This window comes from Phyllopteryx taeniolatus, chromosome 1, assembly GCF_024500385.1.
Source record: "Phyllopteryx taeniolatus isolate TA_2022b chromosome 1, UOR_Ptae_1.2, whole genome shotgun sequence".
NCBI lineage: Eukaryota > Metazoa > Chordata > Actinopteri > Syngnathiformes > Syngnathidae > Phyllopteryx > Phyllopteryx taeniolatus.
This window is the reverse complement of record NC_084502.1, coordinates 29,654,375-29,676,972: the sequence shown is the minus strand read 5'-3', so window position 1 is coordinate 29,676,972 and position 22,598 is coordinate 29,654,375. Positions and strand designations below refer to the sequence as shown.

The 22,598-nt window shown below is 42.0% G+C and overlaps 2 protein-coding genes across 5 annotated transcripts; one reads left to right on the top strand and one right to left on the bottom strand.

The window, feature by feature from the left end:
- Positions 1–224: 224 nt before the first annotated feature.
- On the top strand, positions 225–15,477 carry LOC133484815 (tetraspanin-7-like). 3 transcript variants are annotated; one of them, XR_009790501.1, is made up of 9 exons: positions 225–1,326; positions 5,978–6,166; positions 7,029–7,103; positions 7,183–7,278; positions 11,769–11,924; positions 12,021–12,104; positions 13,340–13,452; positions 14,150–14,232; positions 14,980–15,477. XR_009790501.1 is itself a non-coding variant. In XM_061787924.1 (7 exons), the coding sequence occupies exons 1-7, from the start codon at positions 1,189–1,191 to the stop codon at positions 13,406–13,408; spliced, it is 807 nt and encodes a 268-aa protein (XP_061643908.1). In that variant the 5' UTR covers positions 228–1,188; the 3' UTR covers positions 13,409–13,608. The 3 variants fall into 3 exon arrangements, 1 of the variants encoding a protein (XP_061643908.1); XR_009790502.1 differs by having other exon boundaries at positions 14,097–14,232; XM_061787924.1 differs by lacking the exons at positions 14,150–14,232; positions 14,980–15,477 and having other exon boundaries at positions 228–1,326; positions 13,340–13,608.
- Positions 15,478–16,759: 1,282 nt separating this feature from the next.
- si:ch211-207l14.1 (uncharacterized) lies at positions 16,760–21,595 on the bottom strand. 2 transcript variants are annotated; one of them, XR_009790511.1, is made up of 5 exons: positions 21,180–21,595; positions 18,724–18,954; positions 18,327–18,411; positions 17,619–17,717; positions 16,760–17,520 (listed from the first exon to the last, which is right to left on the bottom strand). XR_009790511.1 is itself a non-coding variant. In XM_061787963.1 (4 exons), exons 1-4 carry the CDS (start codon positions 21,426–21,428, stop codon positions 17,410–17,412), a joined length of 690 nt encoding a protein of 229 aa, XP_061643947.1. In that variant the 5' UTR covers positions 21,429–21,595; the 3' UTR covers positions 16,760–17,409. The 2 variants fall into 2 exon arrangements, 1 of the variants encoding a protein (XP_061643947.1); XM_061787963.1 differs by lacking the exon at positions 18,327–18,411.
- Positions 21,596–22,598: the final 1,003 nt, after the last annotated feature.

Genomic DNA, 22,598 nt, shown 5'->3' with positions numbered 1-22,598 from the left:
AATGTGAGTGCGAATGGTTTTTTGTTTGCATGTGCCCTGCGATTGGCTGGCAACCAGTTCCGTGTGTACCCCGCCTCCTGCCCGATGATAGCTGGGCTAGGCTCCAGCACGCCTGCGACCCTAGTGAGGAGAAGCGGCTCAGAAAATGGATGGATGGATGGAACATCTAGCGTTTCAATCATAGTAATATAGTAGCATGCAGATGTCAACTAGTGCACAGTTTTGCCTCACTAGTAACATGTAATTGTTCTACTAGTGAGCCTGATTCACTCTACTAGTGCGCAGAAATGCCATAGTGTAGTAGAAGACAGTAGTGGCAACAAATTACTTGTAAGACAGTTGTCTACTAGTGTGGGGCATTGTCTTACTCGGGAGGACTTGTTAACCACTGAGGCAAAACTGTGCACTAGTTGACACTGTGCGCTACTAGGACTTCTAGTGAAGTGCAAGATGTCGATGAGTAGAATTTTATAAAGACACTTGTAGTACTAGGACCTCGTAGTTTTCAACTAGCACACATTGTTGCCTCATGAGTAACATGTAGATGTTCTACTAGTGGACAGAAACGCCACACAGTAGTGAAAGACAGTCATGGGAAAAACGTCATCAGTAAGACATACTCATTCTGCTACTGTGCCCGAGTCTTTCCGCTAGTGCGCTGAACTGTACATAGCCTACTAGTAGGCTCTTTGTCCTCACTAGTAAGATAATTCAGCACACTAGTAGAACAATTATGTCTTACTAGTGTTTTTTCCCCCACTACTGGGGCGCACAAGTAAAACATGATACTAGTTAGGCAAAACGGTACACTAGTTGACAACTGTGTTCTACTATTACTACTAGTGACATTAAATTGAACTAGTTAACATTTATACGAGAAACAAATTATTTGAGTTACGAGTGTGGTCCCAGTATAAATTAAACTTGTAAGTCAAGGCACCACTGTATTTTGCTCAAGGATACTTTGACCTTGTCACTGGGAACTTAGGAAAGGCGCAGGAAACAAATGGAACTGAATTAAAAGCCACGCCAGGATGCATGTAGATGTTGGCAGTGTGGCTGCGGGTGCTTGGCATGAAGGTGTTACAGCTTCACTTCCATGTTAATTTTATGGTCTGAGTGTGAAGTATGAGCACGTCCAGCATATGAAGCCTCGCGCACCGCTGGCTTGCTCACATATGAGCATGAATGCAAACGCAAAGTCAGTCAAGTAGCCGTTTATGCACTTCAAGTCTGAGAGGAGCGATGGCACCGACCAGGATGGAAACCAAACCGCTCATCTTGTGTGTGAAGATCCTGCTACTCTTCTACTCCTTCATCTTCTGGGTGAGATGCTTTTTCCACGTCACGTCTTGATTGGATTGTTGGCAATCTGTCGTATGTTGTTTTTATCTTGAGCTGAAACGGTTCAAAGATGTTTTTGCGGATCATTGATCAAGTTTCAGCCATCATCAAATTACAGTGAACAGGGGTGGGGGTGGGAATGGGGGGTGTGTTGTTTCGGAAGGATTACACGAGGGTTCATGCTGCTTATTTAAAAAAGCTGAGGTCAGAAATCAGGCACGGAATCATGTGAGGAATGGCGAGGAGCAGGGCGAAGCTATCTCACTCACTCGGTAATGAAGAAAGCGTCTAACACCGGCGTGTCCAAACGTTTTCTTCCAAGTGCCGTGAACAGAAAAATGCAAGAAGCATGCAAGGGTTACTTGGACATTCTTCTCCTTTAATTAATGTAATGTAACGTAATGTAGATATGCTAAGCGATGATGCAGTTTATATACGGGCCTTTCCACTCAACTGGTGCTATTGTGTGGCTTTCTAAAATGAAACTTTTTTTTTTTTTAAACTCTTTTTTTCAGCTCTAAATTTGATAATACATATTGAATTACCCTAAATGTGATTTGGCCCATCTCATGCTACTTTATTTATTTTTTGTTATTGTTTCATTATACTGAAATTCCATATGGGAATAACAGGACTGAAAGTAACAGGAGAGTTTTTAGCATAGTATTAGCAAGCACAACTACTTACAGCATGTTGACACTAAGCACGTTACAGTGGTTCAACAACAAAAAAGTATTTTAAAAAAACAAACAAAATAAAATATAATAATTTAGGGTAACAAGACTGAGCTGAGATTTTTACCCCCCAGTCATAGATGAAATTTAATGATATACACAGACAAATATATCAATAAACTTACTTTTTGCCCTCCTACGGCCTGCAGAGGAGCTGGGTTATGCAACTTGCCGTGGACCGTGTGACTGTGGAATATTACCATTTTTATTTTAGAGGGGTAATGTGTTGTGGTAACACTACTGAGTGAAAATCCAGGGACACAACTGAAGCGAAATTTAAACTAAATTGTTGTGTATTTTTAAAGAAACTAAAATTATTCTTGAGAAAAGGAGAAAGACAATTGTGTCAAATTATAACATTTCTACAGAGTTTAAAGTATATTTCATGGTAAAGTCTAATTTTAGGAAGCGGAGACAATGGTAGTAAACTGACCGTGACACAAAGCAGAAAGTAAAGCAAACAACCACAAGTCTTGCTATTTACTTCTGTGACTGAGTTATCTTTATTCATCGGGGGATGATGAATAGAAATTTTGTTACTATTTTCTCTGGGTTTTCTCAGTATTGTGACTGATTTGGAGAGTTTAGCTTTGATATGAATGATGTTTGGTTTCCAACATAATTTATTGTCTATTAATATTCCAAAACCCCCTATGATGACAAACAATTCAGGAAGCTGCTCCTCAGATTCAGGAGGAGCAGTGTGGTTTTCGTCCTGGCCGTGGAACAGTGGACCAGCTCTACACCCTCGGCAGGGTCCTCGAGAGTGCATGGGAGTTCGCCCAACCAGTCTACATGTGTTTTGTGGACTTGGAGAAGGCGTTCGACCGTGTCCCTCGGGGATTCCTGTGTGGGGTGCTTCGGGAGTATGAGGTACCGAACCCCCTGATACAGGCGGTTTGTACGACCGCAGTCAGAGTTTGGTCCGCATTGCCGGTAGTAAGTCGGACTCGTTTCCGGTGAGGGTTGGACTCCGCCAAGGCTGCCCTTTGTCACCAATTCTGTTCATAACTTTTATGGACAGAATTTCTAGGTGCAGCCGATGCGTAGAGGGAGTCCGGTTTGGTGGCCTCAGAATTGCATCTCTGCTTTTTGCAGATGATGTGCTTCTGTTCGCTTCATGATCTCCAACTCTCACTGGAGCGGTTCGCAGCTGAATGTGAAGCGGCTGGGATGAGAATCAGCACCTCTAAATCTGAGACCATGGTCCTCAGTTGGAAAAGGGTGGCATGCCCTCTCCAGGTCGGGGATGAGATCCTGCCCCAAGTGGAGGAGTTCAAGTATCTTGGGGTCTTGTTCACGAGTGAGGAAAGAATGGAACGGGAGATCGACAGGCAGATCGGTGCAGCGTCTGCAGTGATGCAGACTTTGTATCGATCCGTTGTGGTAAAGAAGGAGCTAAGCCGAAAGGCAAAGCTCTCGATTTACCGGTCGATCTGCGTTCCTACCCTCACCTATGGTCACGAGCTGTGGGTCGTGACCGAAAGAACAAGAACAAGCGGCCGAAATGAGTTTCCTCCGCAGGGGGTCCGGGCTCTCCCTTAGAGATACGGTGAGAAGCTCGGTCATCCAGGAGGATCTCAGAGTAGAGCCGCTGCTCCTCCACATCGAGAGGAGCCAGATGAGGTGGCTGGGGCATCTGATTCGGAAATGCCCAGAATGCACTTTTTCAAGCTATTGTAGTTGGTCTTTTCCACCTGGCATTTGAGATGGTCGGATTTGTCATTAATAGTCTACATGTAAATAACCTTTGCTCTGATTGGATCGCTGTTATTCTTACTTTAAATTTGGAAAAAAAAGCTTTGCTCTGATTGGTCCTTAGCGAAATTAGGGCATCTTGTGGCTTGGGACGACCGAGCGTTCATAGCGATGTTGCATTTGGATCCTTCGATAGGATTTTACTTTGATTGTGAAGCAGAATTCACCAAGCGTTGGATTGTTGGTCCACTAATAGGGAACGTGAACTGAAAAGAGATGTGGGTGAAAATAACGGGAGGTTTTTTTTTTTTTCAGGTTAGTCTTGTCTTCCATTCCCATTCACTTGAACATAACGTTAATCGCTCGCGCACATTTTGGCGACAATGACGGCAAACTTCGTTATTTTATCCCCAATTACATTATAAATTATAAATATAGTTAAGTATTGTTGTAAAACACAAATGTGTATACTTTATATAGAATGTATTTGAATGGCTTGGTGGCGGCTGAGACCCGCTCGCTTCTGGAATCTGGAAATGCCGTATTGCTATTCAGCTTAGTTCAGTGAGTGGATACCAAACATGAAGTGGACAGGTACTTGAACAATTACTAACTTTCTACATCACACACACACAGAAATCCGTTCGTGTCGTTTTGTAAGCCTTATTGATTTTTGCATTCAATCAACAAAGCGCATACAGTAGATGTCAAACTTTAACCACTGGCTCATTTTGACCTACTGTATATTATGCATAAAACAGTCGGGAAAATTTGATTTTGATGGAAGGGCACCTTTAAATTAAAAGTAATTTTATTTTCATCAAACCAGCCCTTCATCTTTCTCGTTCATTTCCATACTATCCAAGAGCTGTTCCAAGTTATCTCCAACAGTGTCATCCGCAAATAGGATAGTTAGGATTTTATCTGATACTTAAATTGTATTATTTGTGTATAAATTAAACAAAACTGGTCCCAACACAGAGCTCTGGGACACTCGGCATGTGACTGGTTGTCGTAGTGATTTGTAATGTTGTAGTTCAACATATTGATTCCTGTTTGATAAATAATTGGTTAACCATGTTCGTGCAATAACTCTAATGCCATATCTTTGCAGTTTTCTTCATCATTAACCATTAACCACAGTGTCAACTGTACTTCTACTCAAAGTAGAACAAAACAGAAAAGAAAAGTCTTGGTAACAAGCCAGGCAATGAATGAATGAATAAAAAATGCAAAGTATGTGAAAGCAGGCTTCAAAATGGTCAAGAATTAAGACATTCTTTCAGCTTGCAGACGCTGTGGGTGTGTCGCTGAATGCTCTGAAAACCCTGCCTCCCTGGAACTTTCAGCTGTCAATCAAATATGTGCCTTCTTTCACTGCTTCCAAATGGGGAGAAGAGAATTCCAAGCAACCCACGTTGCACTAGCTCTCATGGGGTGCAGCCATAAGCATAATGACCATAATCTGCGCCGGCAGGACAATTTTCCCTCCTTTGAAATTCAGCGGGACCACGCACTTCTGTGGTTGCAGAAGAGTGTGCCATAAGCAGCCACAACGGCGCGACGCACACCGGTCCCCCTGGTTCAATTTTCTCTCTCCTTCTCCTCGTCCTGCTGACGGCTGTAACGCTGATGACTTCTGGCGACTTCGGTCACCACTGTCGGGCTGGCAATCGGCAGTGGAGCGGCAAAACCTCTCTGGTTCACCGCTGCCTTGCAACGCAATCCCCTTGGGTCAGATGGCAAGACACTGTAGGCTAAATAAAACAGAACACTTCAGTGAAGATGCTTTTTTTCAAGTTGTTGGCCTAGTTTGATGGCCAATTGCACACTATACTGGTAGTAATGGGTTCAGGTTAAAAGGAATGAGAAAGTGGCAATTCTGCTGAATGGCCTCTGCATGGAATAAGAGCGCTTAGTGTTTATATTTTGGGGGAGGGCCTCATGCTAGAACCTATACACCCAGCCTGTTGATGTCACGGGGCTAGTTTTTAACCCCACCCAAAAAATCCAGCCAAAAGAGATGAAGAAAGAGAGTCTTATGCTACAGTATATCTCAACAATTCAGTACAATATCGTTGTCTTTACACCTTTTCAGCACTTACTTTCAAACATATTTAGTCTTGTATTTAGAAACAAAAGACTACAATAAGTTTACAATAAGTACAGCATGTGAGTACTTTTCCTGCCTCTGTTCCCAGGTGACAGGTGTGATCCTACTCGCAGTGGGCTTATGGTGGAGGTTCATGTTGAGTCCCTACACATTGTTGATCTCCAGCGCACCGTCCAACGCGCCATTTGTCCTCACCGGCACCGGCGTTGCCATTGTGCTCTTCGGCCTGTTCGGCTGCTTTGCCACCTGCAGGGGGCGCCCTTGGATGCTCAAACTGGTGAGAACCTCTAAAGCAGGGCTGTCAAAGTCATTTTCATCAGGGGCCACACCATAGTTATGGTTTCCCTAAGAGGGCAATTAGGAGTGTGAAAACATATACAGTGGTGCCTTGAAATATGAGTTTAATTCGTCCCATGACCACGATCGTATCTCAGAAGACTCGTATCAAAAATCTGAAAGTGTGAAAAATGGAAAGTCACAGTCACCGAAATGTATGCATGCAGTCAATGAATAGACTCAGAAAAAGCCAAGAGCCTCCCAAATAGCCACTCCTTTATTTCTCGCCCGTTTCGTGTCTTTCTACTACACAGCGGCCAGGGCAACTGCTTCTTCTTTGACAATCGCACCATGTTGTTGCGGTTCAATAAAAAAATAATAAAGAAGTATATGTAGCGTCATTGTTCCCGCATAATGTAGTTTTTCTGTTGGAGCAAATTGATTTAATGTGCAACAGTCAATTGCCTGGGGTGCGGGTGTGAGATGCCGACTGTATTTTTTTCTTGATTGTCTAGTTCAGTAATGTTGGGCTGCATTGCTTGGCATGTGGCAGGTGTCAGTCCGAACCACAACCACAATCAAATAAATGATTCATCAATCATATTACTGTATACCAAGGACAAACGTGTTTGAAGATTGTTGTAATTGGCTTCATGCATTGCATCAGTTTGAAATTAAAAATTTGTCAATTGCCAACTGAAAATGGAACAAACAATGATAAACAGAGTAGAACAATTTCTATGGACCTTATCTTGTGCACAGTCCCATACAAATAGGAGATGCCCGGATAATATGGTCATCTACGACCGTTCATATCCTCTTAACCTCTGACTTCTACCTGATTCCATGTGTGACCTCAACAGTACGCAGTCTTTCTGGCTTTGGTCTTCCTGATCGAGCTCATCGCTGGAATCTCAGGCTTCATCTTTCGCCACGAGGTTCAAACTCCAGAACCGAATGCAAACATTTCATTTGAGCAGACAGTCTTATTGTGACATTGAGTGTGTATGTGTTCAGATCAAAGGCACATTCCTCACCACGTACAGCGAGGCTGTGCTCAAATACGACGGACGAAGCGACAGGAGTGTGGCTGTGGATGATGTCCAACGCAAAGTCAGTTTCTCCGCATCCAGTAATACAAAGCAGTCCAGTCATTCATGTAAAATTAAAAACTTAACATTTAATTTAAAATTGTACAGTGAACCCTTTTTTCACCATGATGTCACACAATAAACCCCTACCACTTTACAGCGAGAAGAAGAGCTATGATTCATTTTCAGTTTCAACGTGGTAATCAATATTGACAATAGCGAAACGCAGGTATGCCAGAGATTATGTAAAATACAGAATTATATATATATATGAATATATATATATATATATATATATATATATATATATATATATATATATATATATATATTGACGACAAGGAAAGGTGAACGGCCTCAGTGTGTTTTGTGCAATGAAGTATTGGCACAAGAAAGCGTGAAGCCATTAAAAGGCATTTGGAAACAATCAGAATCATCTTAATTTTATCAAGTATGTCCAAAAAACAGACAAGGAATTTGTCTCCGGTAGTTGGAGCCGCTCAAGTACGACAACAGAGAATTGACAGAGAACACTTTTGAGACAATAAGACATTGAGAAAAACAGTCACTGAGCAATAAAGGGTTGCTAGGTATCTGGTAATGCCGGTACAATTATTACTTTTTTTTGACAATTGTGTAAAAAGATGCAGAGTCCTCTAGTACTTAAAGCAGTTTGAATGACTAATATAGCAATAGTCCGGTGCAATGACCATTGTGCAAATGGCGCGGAGACTTCAAGAAGTGTATGCAGTTTAAAGTGACTAGTAATTGCGATAATCTGGGACAATGTCGATTGTGCAAATGTTGCAGATACTCCTCAGTCGGTGTGCAAGTGGGGCAGATGCTACTCTGGCATGAGTGGCCAGTATTGGTCAAAAACAGATATGCAAATAGTGCAGCGTGGCGAGACGACTACAGTGAGTGCACGAGTAATGTATAATTGGCCCGACAGAAATGTGACAACAAACTCAAGACAAACAAATTGGCAGTATGTTGCAATGGAATTGTAGGTTAGGTGTTTAAGAAGTTGATTGCAAGAGGGAAGAAGCTGTTGGAATGTCTGCTAGTTCTAGTTTGCATTGTTCAGTAGCGCCTACCTGAGGGAAGGCGCTAGAAGAGCTGGTGATCAGGATGTGGAGGGTCCGAGAGCATTTTGCACGCTCTTGTCTTAGTTCTGGCAGCATGCAAGTCCTCAAGGGCAGGTAGGGAGGTACCGACAATCTTTTTAGCAGTTTTGATTGTCCGTTGCAGTCGGAGTTTCTCTTTTTTTGTGGCAGCACCAACACAGGACTGATTTGATGACTGCTGTTTAGAACTGCCTCAACAGCTCCTGTTGCAGGCCATGCTTTCTCAGAAGCTGCAGGAATTACATCCTCTGCTGGCCCTTTTTGAGGATGTAGTTGATGTTAATCTCCCACTTCATTCCTGAGAGACTGTAATTCCCAGGAACTTGAAGGTCTTGATGGTTGACACAGGGCAGTTGGACAGTGTGAGGGACAGCTGTGGTGAAGGATGCGTCCTGAAGTCCACGATCATCTCTACAGTCTTGAGCGTATTCAGCTCTAGGTTGTGTCAGGCGCACCAAAGCTCCAGCCGCTCCACTTCCTGTCGATATGGAGACTTGTCACCGTCTTTGATGAGGCCGATGACAGTGGTGTCATCTGCCGGGTGCATTGTGGTGCAGTCGTTTGTGTAGAGAGAGAAGAACAGCAGAGAGAGGACACCTTGGGGTGTCCCAGTGCTGATGGAGCCTGTGGATGAGTTGGTGTCCCCCAGCCTCACCTGTTATGTCTTGCCCGTCAGGAAGCTGTAAATCCATTGGCAGATGGCAGATGAGATGCTGAGCTGGAGAAGCTTCGAGGAGAGGAGTTTGGGGATGATGGTGTTGAACGCAGAGTTGAAGTCCACAAACAGGATCCTCACGTAGGTCCCCGTGCCGTCAAGGTGTTCTAAGATGAAGTGGAGTCGTATGTTGACTGCATCATCCACAGACCTGTTTGCTCAGTAGACAAACTGCAGGGGGTCCAGCAGGGGTCCTGTGTCGCTCTTGAGGTGGTCCAGTACGATGCATTCAAAGGATTTCATGACCACAGATGTCAAGGGTACAGGCCTGTAGTCATTAAGACCCGAGATTACAGGTTTCTTGAGGACTGGGCTGATGGTGGCTGATGGCTGATGGTGGAGTGTTTTGATGTTTTAATGTCATGGTGATACAGGTCAATCCACGGCGGATAAACTGAAAGTTATAGCTCTTTCAAATGACACTATAAATCAGCAAATTGATACAATACTGTATGCCAGTTGAAGTCAAACAACAAACCACAGTGGTTATTTTGCATTACAAATGGACAAATCTACAGACATAACTAACAAGGCCGTTTTACTCATGTAAGTAAAGCATGTCTGGGACGGGGACTTACAGGAACAATTTATCTGCACATGAGAGCACACTACTTAAACAATGGCAGAGGACATCTTCAGCTCCATAGACCTGTATTTGAGTTTGGTGGACCTAAACTGGGACGTGCGTCGGGATCACAACTGATGGTGCTGCCTCCATGACAAGAAAAAACTCAGGATCGGGGGGAGAATTCTCGCGAAAGCTCCAAATGCAGCTTGGAACGATTGTTTTTTTGCATCGGGAGGCCCTGGCAGCAAAGGATATAGTAACAGTGCTTAATGGAACACTGAAAGACGTCCATCCATCCATCCATTTTCTGAGTCGCTTCTCCTCACTAGGGTCGCGGGCGTGCTGGAGCCTATCCCAGCTATCATCGGGCAGGAGGCGGGGTACACCCTGAACTGGTTGCCAGCCAATCGCAGGGCACATACAAACAAACAACCATTCGCACTCACAGTCACACCTACGGGCAATTTAGAGTTGTCAATTAACCTACCATGCATGTTTTTGGGATGTGGGAGGAAACCGGAGTGCCCGGAGAAAACCCACACAGGCACAGGGAGAACATGCAAACTCCACACAGGTGGGGCCGAGGTCTGAACCCCGGTCCTCAGAACTGTGAGGCAGACACTCTAACCAGTCGTCCACCGTGCCGCCACTGAAAGATGTAATGCTTTAAAAAAGATTTAGTGGGCAAGTCATGTTTAAAAAAAAAAAAAAAAAAAAAAACACTCGACGTTGCCAAATGCCTGTTATGAAGGGACAGCAGCTGGACATGGGAGGAAAAAGTCAATTCAGAATCAGAATCATCTTTAGTTTGCCAAGTATGTCCAGAAAACACAAGGAATTTGTCTCCGGTAATTGGAGCCGCTCTAGTGCGGCAACAGACAGTCAATTGACAGAGAACACTTTTGAGACTAAAGACATTGACAAAAACAGTCACTGAGCAAAAAAGGGTTGCTAGTTATCTAGTGGGGTTTCATTGTATACACGCTTTACTTTTTATATGCAACAGTGATGAATCTGATTGTTTAGTCACACTATGTGGGTCATTCTAGAATTGGAGGACATTTTCAGTCCCCCACCACCTCTCCTCATGAAATTTCTCATAATTCATGCACAAGATACAGAAACATGCACTTATTGTGAGACAAAATGTAACTGTAGCTTGAGTGAAAGTGATTCCTAAATATGATTTCAAATACAAAATAGCTCTTGAGAACCCCTATTTTTTCCTCATCCCTCCCTATGGAAGACCAACTTTCCCCCCCCCCAAAAAAAATATATATAAAATAAGTTTTAAATCAGCTTTTTTGGGTATAATTTTGTTGATATGTTAAATGCTTAGTTTTATCACAGACATTTTAAAAAGTAAATATGCTCTGAAGTTGTCTCTCAATGTACACGCAACATGTTACTAAAACCTTTTTGGCCATCTGAGGAAGAGAAAGTGGGCTACATGGCTCAGCGGAAATAACATAACATAACCCAGCCATAATTGAGTGTGTCACTTAGACCAATTCAAATCTGTTACTCATATTATCAGAAAAAGACATTAATATAAAAGTTTTTCTATATTTATTATATAGCTCCTGCGACCCTGAACAGGATAAGCGGTATTGAGAATGAATGGATGGATGGATATTATGTTAGCTATGTTTGTTCTTGGTCAGTTAACAAAGGTAGCATCTACTCTTGAGCAAAATTCAACATTAGCATTGATTTGCAACTCTTTTACTGTGGTCAGAGGAATACTAAAAATGTAATTAGTATTCAAACAAAAAAATGTGTTTTCAGCAATATTTTTTAAATATATGTGTGTCAGGAGCCTGAGCATCTGTAAAAGCGTTGCACTGAACACAATAAAATATATGCTATGACATGAACCTTTTTTTTTTTTTGCTAACCAGCTAATGTGGCTTGGTTTAACAGAATCACTAGCATTTTTACATTTCACATTTTTACAAGCCACAAAAATTCAGGGTGGTGATTGAACATTTTCCCAAACTCAGTACGTTCTGGAATGGGCCTCATGCTGACCAAGCGTTAAGTTACATGTCACCTGATCTTATCTTTAAAAAAAAAAAAAATGCTTTCTCATCTGTGTGCAGTTGCAATGTTGCGGCGTTCATAACTATACCACCTGGTTCGCCAGCGACTCCTTCCCAACTGGGGGAATCCCGGTCAGCTGCTGTGTTACTTTCTCCGACTGCAAACAAGCAGACTTGAGGAACGCCACTCTGGCAGCTCGCAAAGTCCACAAGCAGGTGACAAGGAAGTTATGATGTCACAGGTTAACCATAGTGAATCGACCAATGATGATATGGCTAAACTGGCTAGAATGACCAAATGTGTGTGTGCAGGGTTGTTATGAGCTGGTGACCTCCTTCATCGAGAGCAACATGGGAATCATCGCTGGGGTCACCTTCGGGATCGCCTTCTCCCAGGTGCTCGTCCGTCTTTCGCAGACCAACCATGCCAACCAAATAGTTTAGAGTTTCATTTATTCTGTGGCCACGCACGAAACTCAAAACACTCAAATCATAATTCATCTTTCCCCTTTGAAATGAATGGAAATGCCATTAATTCGTTCAGCCTCTACAAAAAAAAAAAAAGATTTTTGTGATGTGTTTTTAATGAGAAAAAGAGCACTCTAAATGATTGTATAAAAAAACCATACAGCAATAACATACTTAAATAGAATGTAAAAAAATTAAGTAGTTTGTGCATTATGATTAATTCATTGCGGCTCCTTCTGGTGTGCAAGACTTGGCCACTGGGGGGCAGTATAATACAGTCATGCAGACAAACAAATAAGTTTCATAACAACTGTAAATGACTAAGTAAGATGCTGTATTGTCTGTTGTTTTTCGCAGAGGATAAAGATGCCTGAATGTATATATATATATATATATATATATATATATATATATATATATATATTTGTATTGTCTGTTGATGTGTTGCTCCACCGTATGTGTTCAAATATCCATTGCCTAAAGCGTTATAACACTGCCACATATATGCTATTCGTTAGCCTGTCTATGGCATTCCCCATTATGTGTTAGCATTAAGTTAGCGGACTTTAAGGCAAAGTTATGTGGTTGTTTTAAAACCCTAATGTGTGATTCTCTTTGTATTATGTTTCGCTTGAGAGTAAATCTCAACTTGGAGTGACAATCTACAGTTTGAAGCCTCTTTTTGAACAATTGTTCACAAGCTGACAAACTGCCGCTTGTTGTGAAGTGAGTCGCGTTCACTTCACGGCCGCCATACAGCGCTCGGAGCTCAGATTTTGGCTAGCAAGTCAAAGCAAAAAAATCCGCCAAAGGATGGCTTGTAACATAAGAAACTTGGAGTTGCGAGCGAGCTTCAGTTATGTCGCAGCTCGAGTGAAGTGGGGGGGAAAAAGGAGAACAACAGTCGACGATGCGCTTTCAGTCGTTTATTGAACGGGACAAACAGTCAAATCCAAAATGAAAACACTCGCAAGGCGTATGGAGAAGACGCTCACGCAGAACTAACTGATTCAATTAATTTCAGTGGGAAACATTGATTTGATAGAAGAGTAAATGGAGTTCCAAGCTTGGTCACAGAAAAAATTAAACTCCTAAATCAAGGTACCAGTGCATTGAAAAGAAATATAGAACCGTTCTAACAAATGCCATTGTCTGTGCCCCAGCTCATCGGCATGTCGTTGGCCTGCTGTCTGTCTCACTTTATCAACGCTAACCAGTACGAGATGGTCTGAAGAAGGAACGTCTGTGCAATCACATGCAGCAAAACACGGATGAGGTCACTCTTTGCTTGTTTCCTGTGTTTAGTTAACAAGCTGATTGTTGACTTCTCTGTTAAAGCCAAAGTGTCCACCTTATATTTTTAACTACAAGAAATATACTTTAAAAGTCTCCTGAATGCTAATCAGACAGTCTATCATGTATAGAATTGTAATATGAGCTGTGCTATTATACAATAGAATTTTATTAATGCGCCACTGTGGAACCTGATCAATATGTAGTTTATTATAGTCATTCATTGTTTTTATTTTATTGTGAGTTAAGCTCTGTTTCCGACATGTCTTCAACAGCTATGGAGCCTACCCTTACACACGGGGTCAGGGGTCATCCAAAAAGAGCACTGAGCCCAATGCAGCAAATTTTATAATGCTTACTATAGGCCAATTTGCAAAGTGACCGACTCCAATGACAGGTCAAATAGGGAGCAAAATAATTTATGACTATATTTAAAGTATGGAAGATAAACAGACATGATTTGGTGTTGGATGACGAATTACAGTACAAGTGGGTTCTACAGGTTTTACAAGCAGTTGATGTGCCATGTCAGACTCAGAGCTTCCCATTGACTGGCTGTCACTCAAACTCTGCAGAGCTTCATGTGTTCCATGCAAGCTGTTAATAAAGTACTCTTTGTTCACCAAGCTTGTGTCAGCAGTCTTCCTTCAGCATCACAACCTCATCATCTTCTACCCCAGGGAAGGAGATCATTCTCAGGCTGCCTGATGTCCCACACCATCTAGGGCACTGCTGAAGAAGGAGGAAGAGTCACCAGTCTGCGGTAAATTGTTATTATTATTATTATTATTATTATTATTATTATTATTATGTTTTAAATGTAAAAAATTGCTTGCTTCATTTTTGTTTTTATTTTGTGGCACAGTGTTGTATTTTGTGGCAATATCAAGGCTTATTCATCGCAATGATGGGCTACGTTCCATCTTGCGTTTTGCTTGTTCGATCTTGGACTCATGGCAGTTCAGTTTGTGGATTTGAGAAGTAGCAGCTCACTAAAACTAACTTGTCCGTAACCTTAATGCTGACAAATAATGCAAAACAACATGGACGGACGAACAGATAGTATCTGTGTGGCGGTGTTATAACCCTTTAAAGTATGGATATTTGGCACATGTAGACAGCTATAACAATACTCATTGGCATATATTGTATATCCTCTATGAAGATCGACTAATATTACTACTGCTTACTGAGGAGCTGCCTAGCTACCAAGTCATGGGTGGGAAAAACTCAGTGAGGCGGAAGTATTAAATAACTAGCTGCATTGTTTTTCGGAATGGCCAGCTCACAGGCCCATTTTAGGTAAAAGGCGGCTTATTAAAGATTTGGTCGGTTGATTGATTTCACACTCGATTAGTAGGCTCTTGATGTTGGGCTACATGCAATTGTTCCTCTTAAAGGTGTTCCTATTAAAGTAACAACTCAGTTCATGAACTTGACTCATCTTGTGGACGGCAAAAGTCATCTTCTCTTCTTCCTCTGCTTATTCTTCCGTTTCTTTGTTTTCCAGCTGGCATCCTCTTTCTCATCCTCCTCATCTCTTGCTGCATGTTGGAAGGTGCACAGCTACTTATCCTCTAAATAGCATTAGTGAGCTAACTTTAGACCACCATAATACAGACGTGATGTGACTCCTCCGACGCTCATCATTGAGTGTGTTGTTGTGTTGAGCAGCAGCGAGAGGTTCTACTTTAAATGGACTCAGTGTGCTTCTTACAATGTTTAAAATAAGCACACAAAGTAACTGTCTGATGGAGCCACAGAGCTAAAACATTGTTTGCGTTAACAACCACTTTAAAAAACCATGACTATTACTTGCAAGATACAGCCCAGTGGCTTCATTAGGCGTCGTTATTTTAGGGGGGCTTCATTCCCCTTAAAATAGTCTAAAAGGATTTGGTTGTATATATATATATTTTTTTTTACTTTTTTTTTAAACTAAAAAAAATCTTGAATTATAGGGGCTAAACCACTTCTTGGGATTGCCCCCCCCCCCCCCCCCCCCCCCCCCCCAAAAAAAAATATATATAAAGAGAAATTGTGGGGGCGGGGGGACTTTTTTGAATAAAATCCATGGATAAATGAATCTGGGGTTGACAAACTGCAAATATGTGGGGATGCACTCCAATTGAAAAGCTACTTAGTAGTAGCATGGGACTTTCTGCTGTTAGCTGGGGACTGGAACTAATTGTTTCTACTAGCAGTGATGAAGAACCCATAACTGTTGGCAAGCTGTTTACATGAAGATGAAGGAGGTTATAAAGTGAACTTTATGCATGAACTCACATCATGAAACAGGAGCTGACCTCATTCACTTATAGTTGTCATCAGTGGATAATAATCATCCATCCATTTTCAATATTTTTCTCCAACCATTTTAATCACATATCCACCCAAAGTATAATCTCTGTGGCATCAAAAGTATCTGGGGGCAAACAGATTGTGAATTGTGAGCCAAAGTAATCTCTTTAGCCACTATATTGATCAGTTATTGATTGTGTTTCAGTGTGTCTTGAAAGGGAAGAATTCACAGTCTTACACTAATGTCAATTGAAAAAGACACACTTCACCATTTGAGTGATAGACCAATTTGCCACCCTTAAAAACACATAGCATTCTTTGATGCTTCCGCCCACCAAGTACTTTAGCTGGTGATTGGTGATCAATTGAAAATGATGGGCTTGGGAGACTTTGTGACAACACAATGACATTTTTTTGCCTACAGTTTTGCATTCAATGTAACAGTGTGTACTTCCTTTTTCCTTTTTTTGTAGTTAATGCTGTAAACATACTTCCTGTGTTTGTGTACTGTATTTTTTTTTAAAACTGACTGAAATAACTACAAATCTTACATATGAAATATTAATGAGGAATCCAGTGTCTCAACTGCCAGGCATAAAAAAATATATATACTAATAACAGAATAGCTTGATTAAAAATAGGCATCCTGGGCATTTTCAACCCAAATGATCTTGCAAACTCAATGAAAGGACACCAAAGATTATACATAAAAACGTTATGGCATGGAACCTTTAAACCAATTTTCCATCTTATGTAGGTTTGCAAGAAGCTAAATGAGATCTGGGTTGTGTTTTAGGTTAAACATTCTTTCAGGTTGAACATTCTTCTCTTCATGGTGTTAATGGTTGATGAACATTTCCAAATATGTTTCCTGAGGGCATTACCTAACTGTTAACATGCCCCTGAACAAGGCACCGAATCCCTAACTTATCAGGAGCGCAACAGGCTATATGAACATACAAAGTCAAAAAGCACAGAAAAAAAAGAGATTCCTTGGTCCAATGAAACTTTATTAAAATTAACCTCACCAACACAGTGAGGTTTCTCTGGTTGTGACTTTTATGACTTTTGTCACAAGCCACCTATGGACAATTCAGAGTTTTCAATTAACCAAAAATTTTAATTTTGGGATTGTGGGAGGAACTCAAGTGTTCCCAGAGAAAAGCTGCGAAAGCATGGGGAGAACATGCAAACTCCACCCAGGAGGGCCTGAGGGAGGACTGTGAGACAGACGTGCTAAACACTTTTCACACTGCGCTGTCCCAAAATGTATGCATGTACAGAATTCGTCAACCCACCTTATTTATTTACAAAATGTACAAACAGTAGTTTGCAACGAAAACAGCAACAAATTCACTGGTGCCACACAACTAATATTACAAGCAGTCAATATTGAAAGTGGTAATTTATTGAAAGTTTGTAAATTTTGAAAACAATTGTAATTTACCTGGAGGGTTGAATAATTTTAAATAAAATGACTTTAAATATCAACCCAGCCTCCCAGTGCCCACAATAGTCTTGAGTATGCTCTTGATCAAGTCCCCAGCAACCCCGCTGACCATGTCACTGTTACTTGATGCATGAAGTTGTGAAGGCCACTGCAGCCTTGACCACCTCCTGGTGGCTCTCCAGACTGTTCTCAGGGCACGATCACAGTGGTGGAGCTCCAGTAGGCAGCCTGCTGCGGCGTGAGCACTTGGACGTGACATGTGGGACAAGACTGCTTCCTCCATAACCATTCCTCTATACACTGAAAGACAGAACAAACAGTAATGCAAGTTTAACCAAACCATATGAAATGGACAAGCAACAACAGGAAACCATTTAAGGACTTCATTTGATAATTACCTCTCGGTGGAAGGTGTGTGTGCACTGCAGCTCTCGGACACCACCGGATCCTCGTTTCAGGTCATTGTGGCAGATCAGACACATGCTGTCTGCATCGCTCTGCAGTACACATGAGCAGAGTTCTGTTATTGCTTTTAACGTTGCACAGTTACGTTTTGAACATTAAAGGAAGAGTTTGTTATTTCAATCTCGTCATCAAGTCACACCATCTGTCTCTGATTGGTTGTTTTTCCTCGGGCGTGGTGGTTTCTGGGGCCAGAGATGACAAATCATATTTATCATGCACTACTGTCAAGTCATAATAACTGTTTTAGCAAATATGACAAAAATTGATTTTGTGAAAATTGCAAACCCCCCTTAAACACTGCACTTAAATATAGGAAAATGAAATAAATCTACTTAATGATTCGATGGAAATATATTGCAAATGAATGGTAAATATAAAATTACCTAAATACATTTTTAAAAACAACCAATTCTTAAAGATGAGATGCAAATGTATTGCACTGAAAAAAAGAAATACAACTGAATCATTGATACTGAACTTAAATCCGTCTGAACGAAATTGCCTTAGCACACGGCGGTTCATTCATTCCAGTTTGCCTGTATTTCATTTCCAATGATTTTATTTGTATGCATTCATTAATTGGAGACTAAATTGCCCGTAGGTGTGAATGTGAGTGCGAATGGTTGTTTGTCTGTACGTGCCCTGCGATTGGCTGGCAACCAGTTCGGGGTGTACCCCGCCTCCTGCCCGATGATGGCTGGGATGGGCTCCAGCACGCCTGCGACCCTAGTGAGGAGAAGCGGCTCAGAAAATGGATGGATGGATGGATTTTCAGTTTCCAGCTGTAGGTATGGTGTTCTTTTGGTGACTAGCAGTGTTATGTTTGGGCCAAACATATCTTTGGGAATCATGCAGGGCCAAAAAGTTGAGCCTTGGTGTCATCGGACTGTAGCACATTTTCCAACGTGCGTTGAGAAGATTTTGTTATGGTCCAATAAAACCAAGGGTGATCTTTTTGGCTATAATTCCAAAAGGTATGCTAGGTATGACCAAGCAAATATGCTACAACAATAATAGCCATGGCTCTCTGTCACCCACCAAAGACATGACATTGCGTCTCCTGAACTGGCTCTTTCTCTCAGGCGTACCGGCCTCTGGGATTGCAGGTATGAGAAGGGGTCTTCGCTCAGCAGCAAGAGCGCAGGTGGCACCCTCCTGCTGCGATGGCAGGAGGCGGCGTGAGGAGGAGCGCCGCAGCAGAGTCTTGGCGGTCACGGGGGCCCGGGTGCAGGAGTGGAGACGAGCCAGCTCTGTGGTGGACACAGTCGCCTGTGCATATCAATTAGAATTGGTTGGTTTGTTTCACAGGAACCAACCACTAAGCAGGGTGCTTCTGTTTCTTCCCACATTCCAAAACATGCGTGGTAGGTTAATTGAAGACTCTAAATTGCCCATACGTGTGATTGTGAGTGCGAATGGTTGTTTGTTTATATGTGCCCTGCGGTTGGCTGGCGAGCAGTTCAGGGTGTACCCCGCCTCTCGCACAAAAGATCGCTGGGATAGGTTCCAGCACGCCTGTGACCCTAGTGAGGATAAGCAGTACAGAAAATGTTTGGATGGATGGATGTGACATGTAAAAAGACTTTGCTCTGAATGGATCATTGATCATTAAATATGGAAAACAGTTGTGCTCTGATTGGCCTTTGGTGAATGGCGATAGCTCGTCGGCAAGGCCAAGCAATCATAACAACCTCACGTTCATTTCATTGGATGTGGGGAGTTCTTACTATAATCGTGAAGCAGAATTCACCAAGGCTTGGATTGTTCGCCCACAACTCACAAGTCACAATCCCACAGAGGAGGGGACGTGTTACGGGGGGATGTAAAGGATAGAAGGATATTTTGAAAGCGGGTCCCATTCAATCACCATAACTTTCCTGCCGTTTATCTGTTGCACACATTTTTGTGACAGTGAACGCAATTACATTCAACATTATAGAGTTAAGTATTGTTGTAAACCACAGCAAACGTATACTATTATGTACTGTACTTGCATGGCTTGTGGCGGCTGCCCAGCCAGCTGGCTCACTCGCTCCAAACGCGGAAATGCACCTCCAGCACTGTGTGAAAGTTTATTTTACAAAGGCATCCTCCAATGGACCCAAACACAGCACAATTCGGGTACTGAAAAGCTTAAGAATTTCTCCCAAAATAAACTGAAGCCATAATTCCTCAATTCCTCTGAGTTTGGCAGGTGACTCAAAGTGTAAGTTTTCCACAAGACACAGTCGTATTGTCACTTAGCATTTTTTCCCGAGATGTGGGGCCGTGTAGCAACCACCAAGTGGGGAGGTTTGAATATTATTTGACATAGCTACGTCACACCGTCGCCAATATCAAATCGAGTAATTTCCAAGCGGTTTTGGCCCTCCGAGGTTTTTTTGCATTCAGTCGACAAACCGGATACATGTCAAACTTAAACCAGGTCACAGACTCATTTTGACCTATTTTATGCATAAAACAGTAGAAAAAAATGTGATTCTGATAGCATGGGATCTTTAAGTAGAAGTACAGATACAGTAGCTGTTAAAAAAAAAAACTAAAGGTAAAAGTAGGACTGATTCAACTCAATTATATACAATAGGCTACCTGTTTTGACAACTTGGCAGTACAATGGAAAAAAACCTTTTCTCTCGTATTTTGAAAAACTCGCAAGTTGAGTCACTCTTAAGTCAAGGTAGACCTACCACTATATATAGAATGCTTTGTGATGTAAAAAATATCTTGTTGGTTGCTACAATCTGACCAATACAACACATAAAAAAATCCATAATACAAAAAATCCATAATACAAAAATCTGTTCCAGCCCCCACAAGACCACCACAAATGTTTTTTGTGTGTTTTAAAGAACAAAAATAGCACTGAGATGTAAAATATAAATATAAAACAAAAGAAAACATTTTTGAATATAAAGAAATAAAGCGGTTTTATAAAATGCAGTTAAGTTGAAGGTCCCACACGCTGTAGTATTTGTGTGTTGAGGTGTGCCTTTAAGGGTCGTGGCCTAGTGAGTGACATCAGAGCTTAGACTCCGACTCCGGTTGGCAATGTACTACACGGGGGATAGGCTCCAGCACGCCCGCGACCCTAGTGAAGATAAGCGGTACAGAAAATGGATGGATGGAGGGTTAGTTCAGTGTGAGCGTCCATTCTCCTTGAGTGTTTCCATTTTGTGTTTGCATGTTTGTTTATGTCGTTCAAGACAAAAGTGCATTGGCGACTGTCTCTCTCTCTCTCTATGTTTTTTTTTTTCATTTCACTCAAGCCACGCCGTCGATGAAGCTAGCTGGTAATTCAAATCTTAGCTCAATTGTGTCTGCCAAACAGGGGCTTGTTGTGAAATGAGTTGAGTCACTGCCAACGTAGATCACTTGTGTCTCAAGTCTGCGCTTGCAAGTCAAAGCAAAAAATAAGTCGAACGACAGCTCATATCTGGAGAAACACATAAATGGAGTCACTCGTATCTGCAGCAAGTCTACAGGCTGTATACTACCGGACACGGCAGCGATGATCGGCGCTTGGTTTGAAGCCGGGCCGCCGACTCGTAGCTGATTCTGCTTTCAACTTTTCCTTCTTCTGCCTCCTCGTCTTGCTCCTCGTCTGTTTTCTTCTGCTGCTCGCCACCTCTGTACCGCTGCATCCAGGCATTGAAAATCTTGGCATCCTCCTCTTCATCGTCCTCCTCTGCAATCACATGGTTCTGATCTTCTGAAAAGACCTCACCTTCTTCTTCAGAATCCATTAAATCAAGAAAATGAATTAACAGGCCAGAATTTAGGTACTAACCGACATACTGATATAAAGGCCTCCTTAGCTGTAACTTTGCTGTAGTGAACTTATCCTGTGCTAGTCTTTCTCCATCAATGCGCAGCCACTGCTTCAGTTTATTTGCTTGTGTTGCTCTCGCCAAAAGCCTGATAATCCATTTAGCCAAAGATGGATAAAGCTGGTTTAGTGTATCTGTGTCAAAGTAGCCCAAAGGTGAGAAAGAGGAATGTAACGTGACAGTTTAGCTGCCTAATTGAGAGTATATTTAGCCACATACATACATACATACATACGAACAGTAAGTTTGTTTTCTCCGGTGTTTGATTAGATGACATTTAACATTTTGTAGCATCTAATAACGGTAAGTGGAGTGCACTTATAAACAGTGTAGCGCTTTTACACCATGCAATGCCCAAAGTGCTTTACAGATGCTCACACATTCACCTATTCACACACATTCATACACCAATGGGTATATACCATGCAAAGCAGCTGCAAGGCCCACAAGAAGCAAATTATGGTTCAGTGCCTTGCCCAAGGACACTCTGGCAGCAGAAAGTCAGAGCCGGGATTCAAACCGGCAACCCTTCACTCACTGGATGACCCATTCTACCAACTGAGCCACAGCTGCCCTAATAATACACAGTAATATTATAAAGATGATACTTTTATATTACAAGTAACCCTCTGGGCTCTGTGCTAGTCCACCTCACTGCCTTTTAAAAAAAAAAAAACATTTTAGCTGTGCTAATGAAAGGGGGCAATTACGACATAATTACGACATACGACATACGAGCTCTGTGAGCTCGTGAAGCATTTTTCGGAATTCCCACGTAAGATTCCCACGCAGTTTCTAGACCTGACACGCCCCACTGCAACATGATTGGTTTCTGCGTCGCTACGCAGATGTAACGAGATGACGTTTGTACGACATAAAAACGAAGACTTATGTTCTGGTTAGGTTTAGGGCTAGGGTTGGGGCTTAAGGCGGTTTAGGATGGGTTGAGGTTAGGCTTAGGGTTGGTTACGGTTAGTGGGAACCAGAGTTGGGTAGTAACGTGTAACATTTACTCCGTTACATTTACTCAAGTAACATTTTCCATAAACTGTACTTGTTAGAGTACTTTAAATGCACCATACTTTT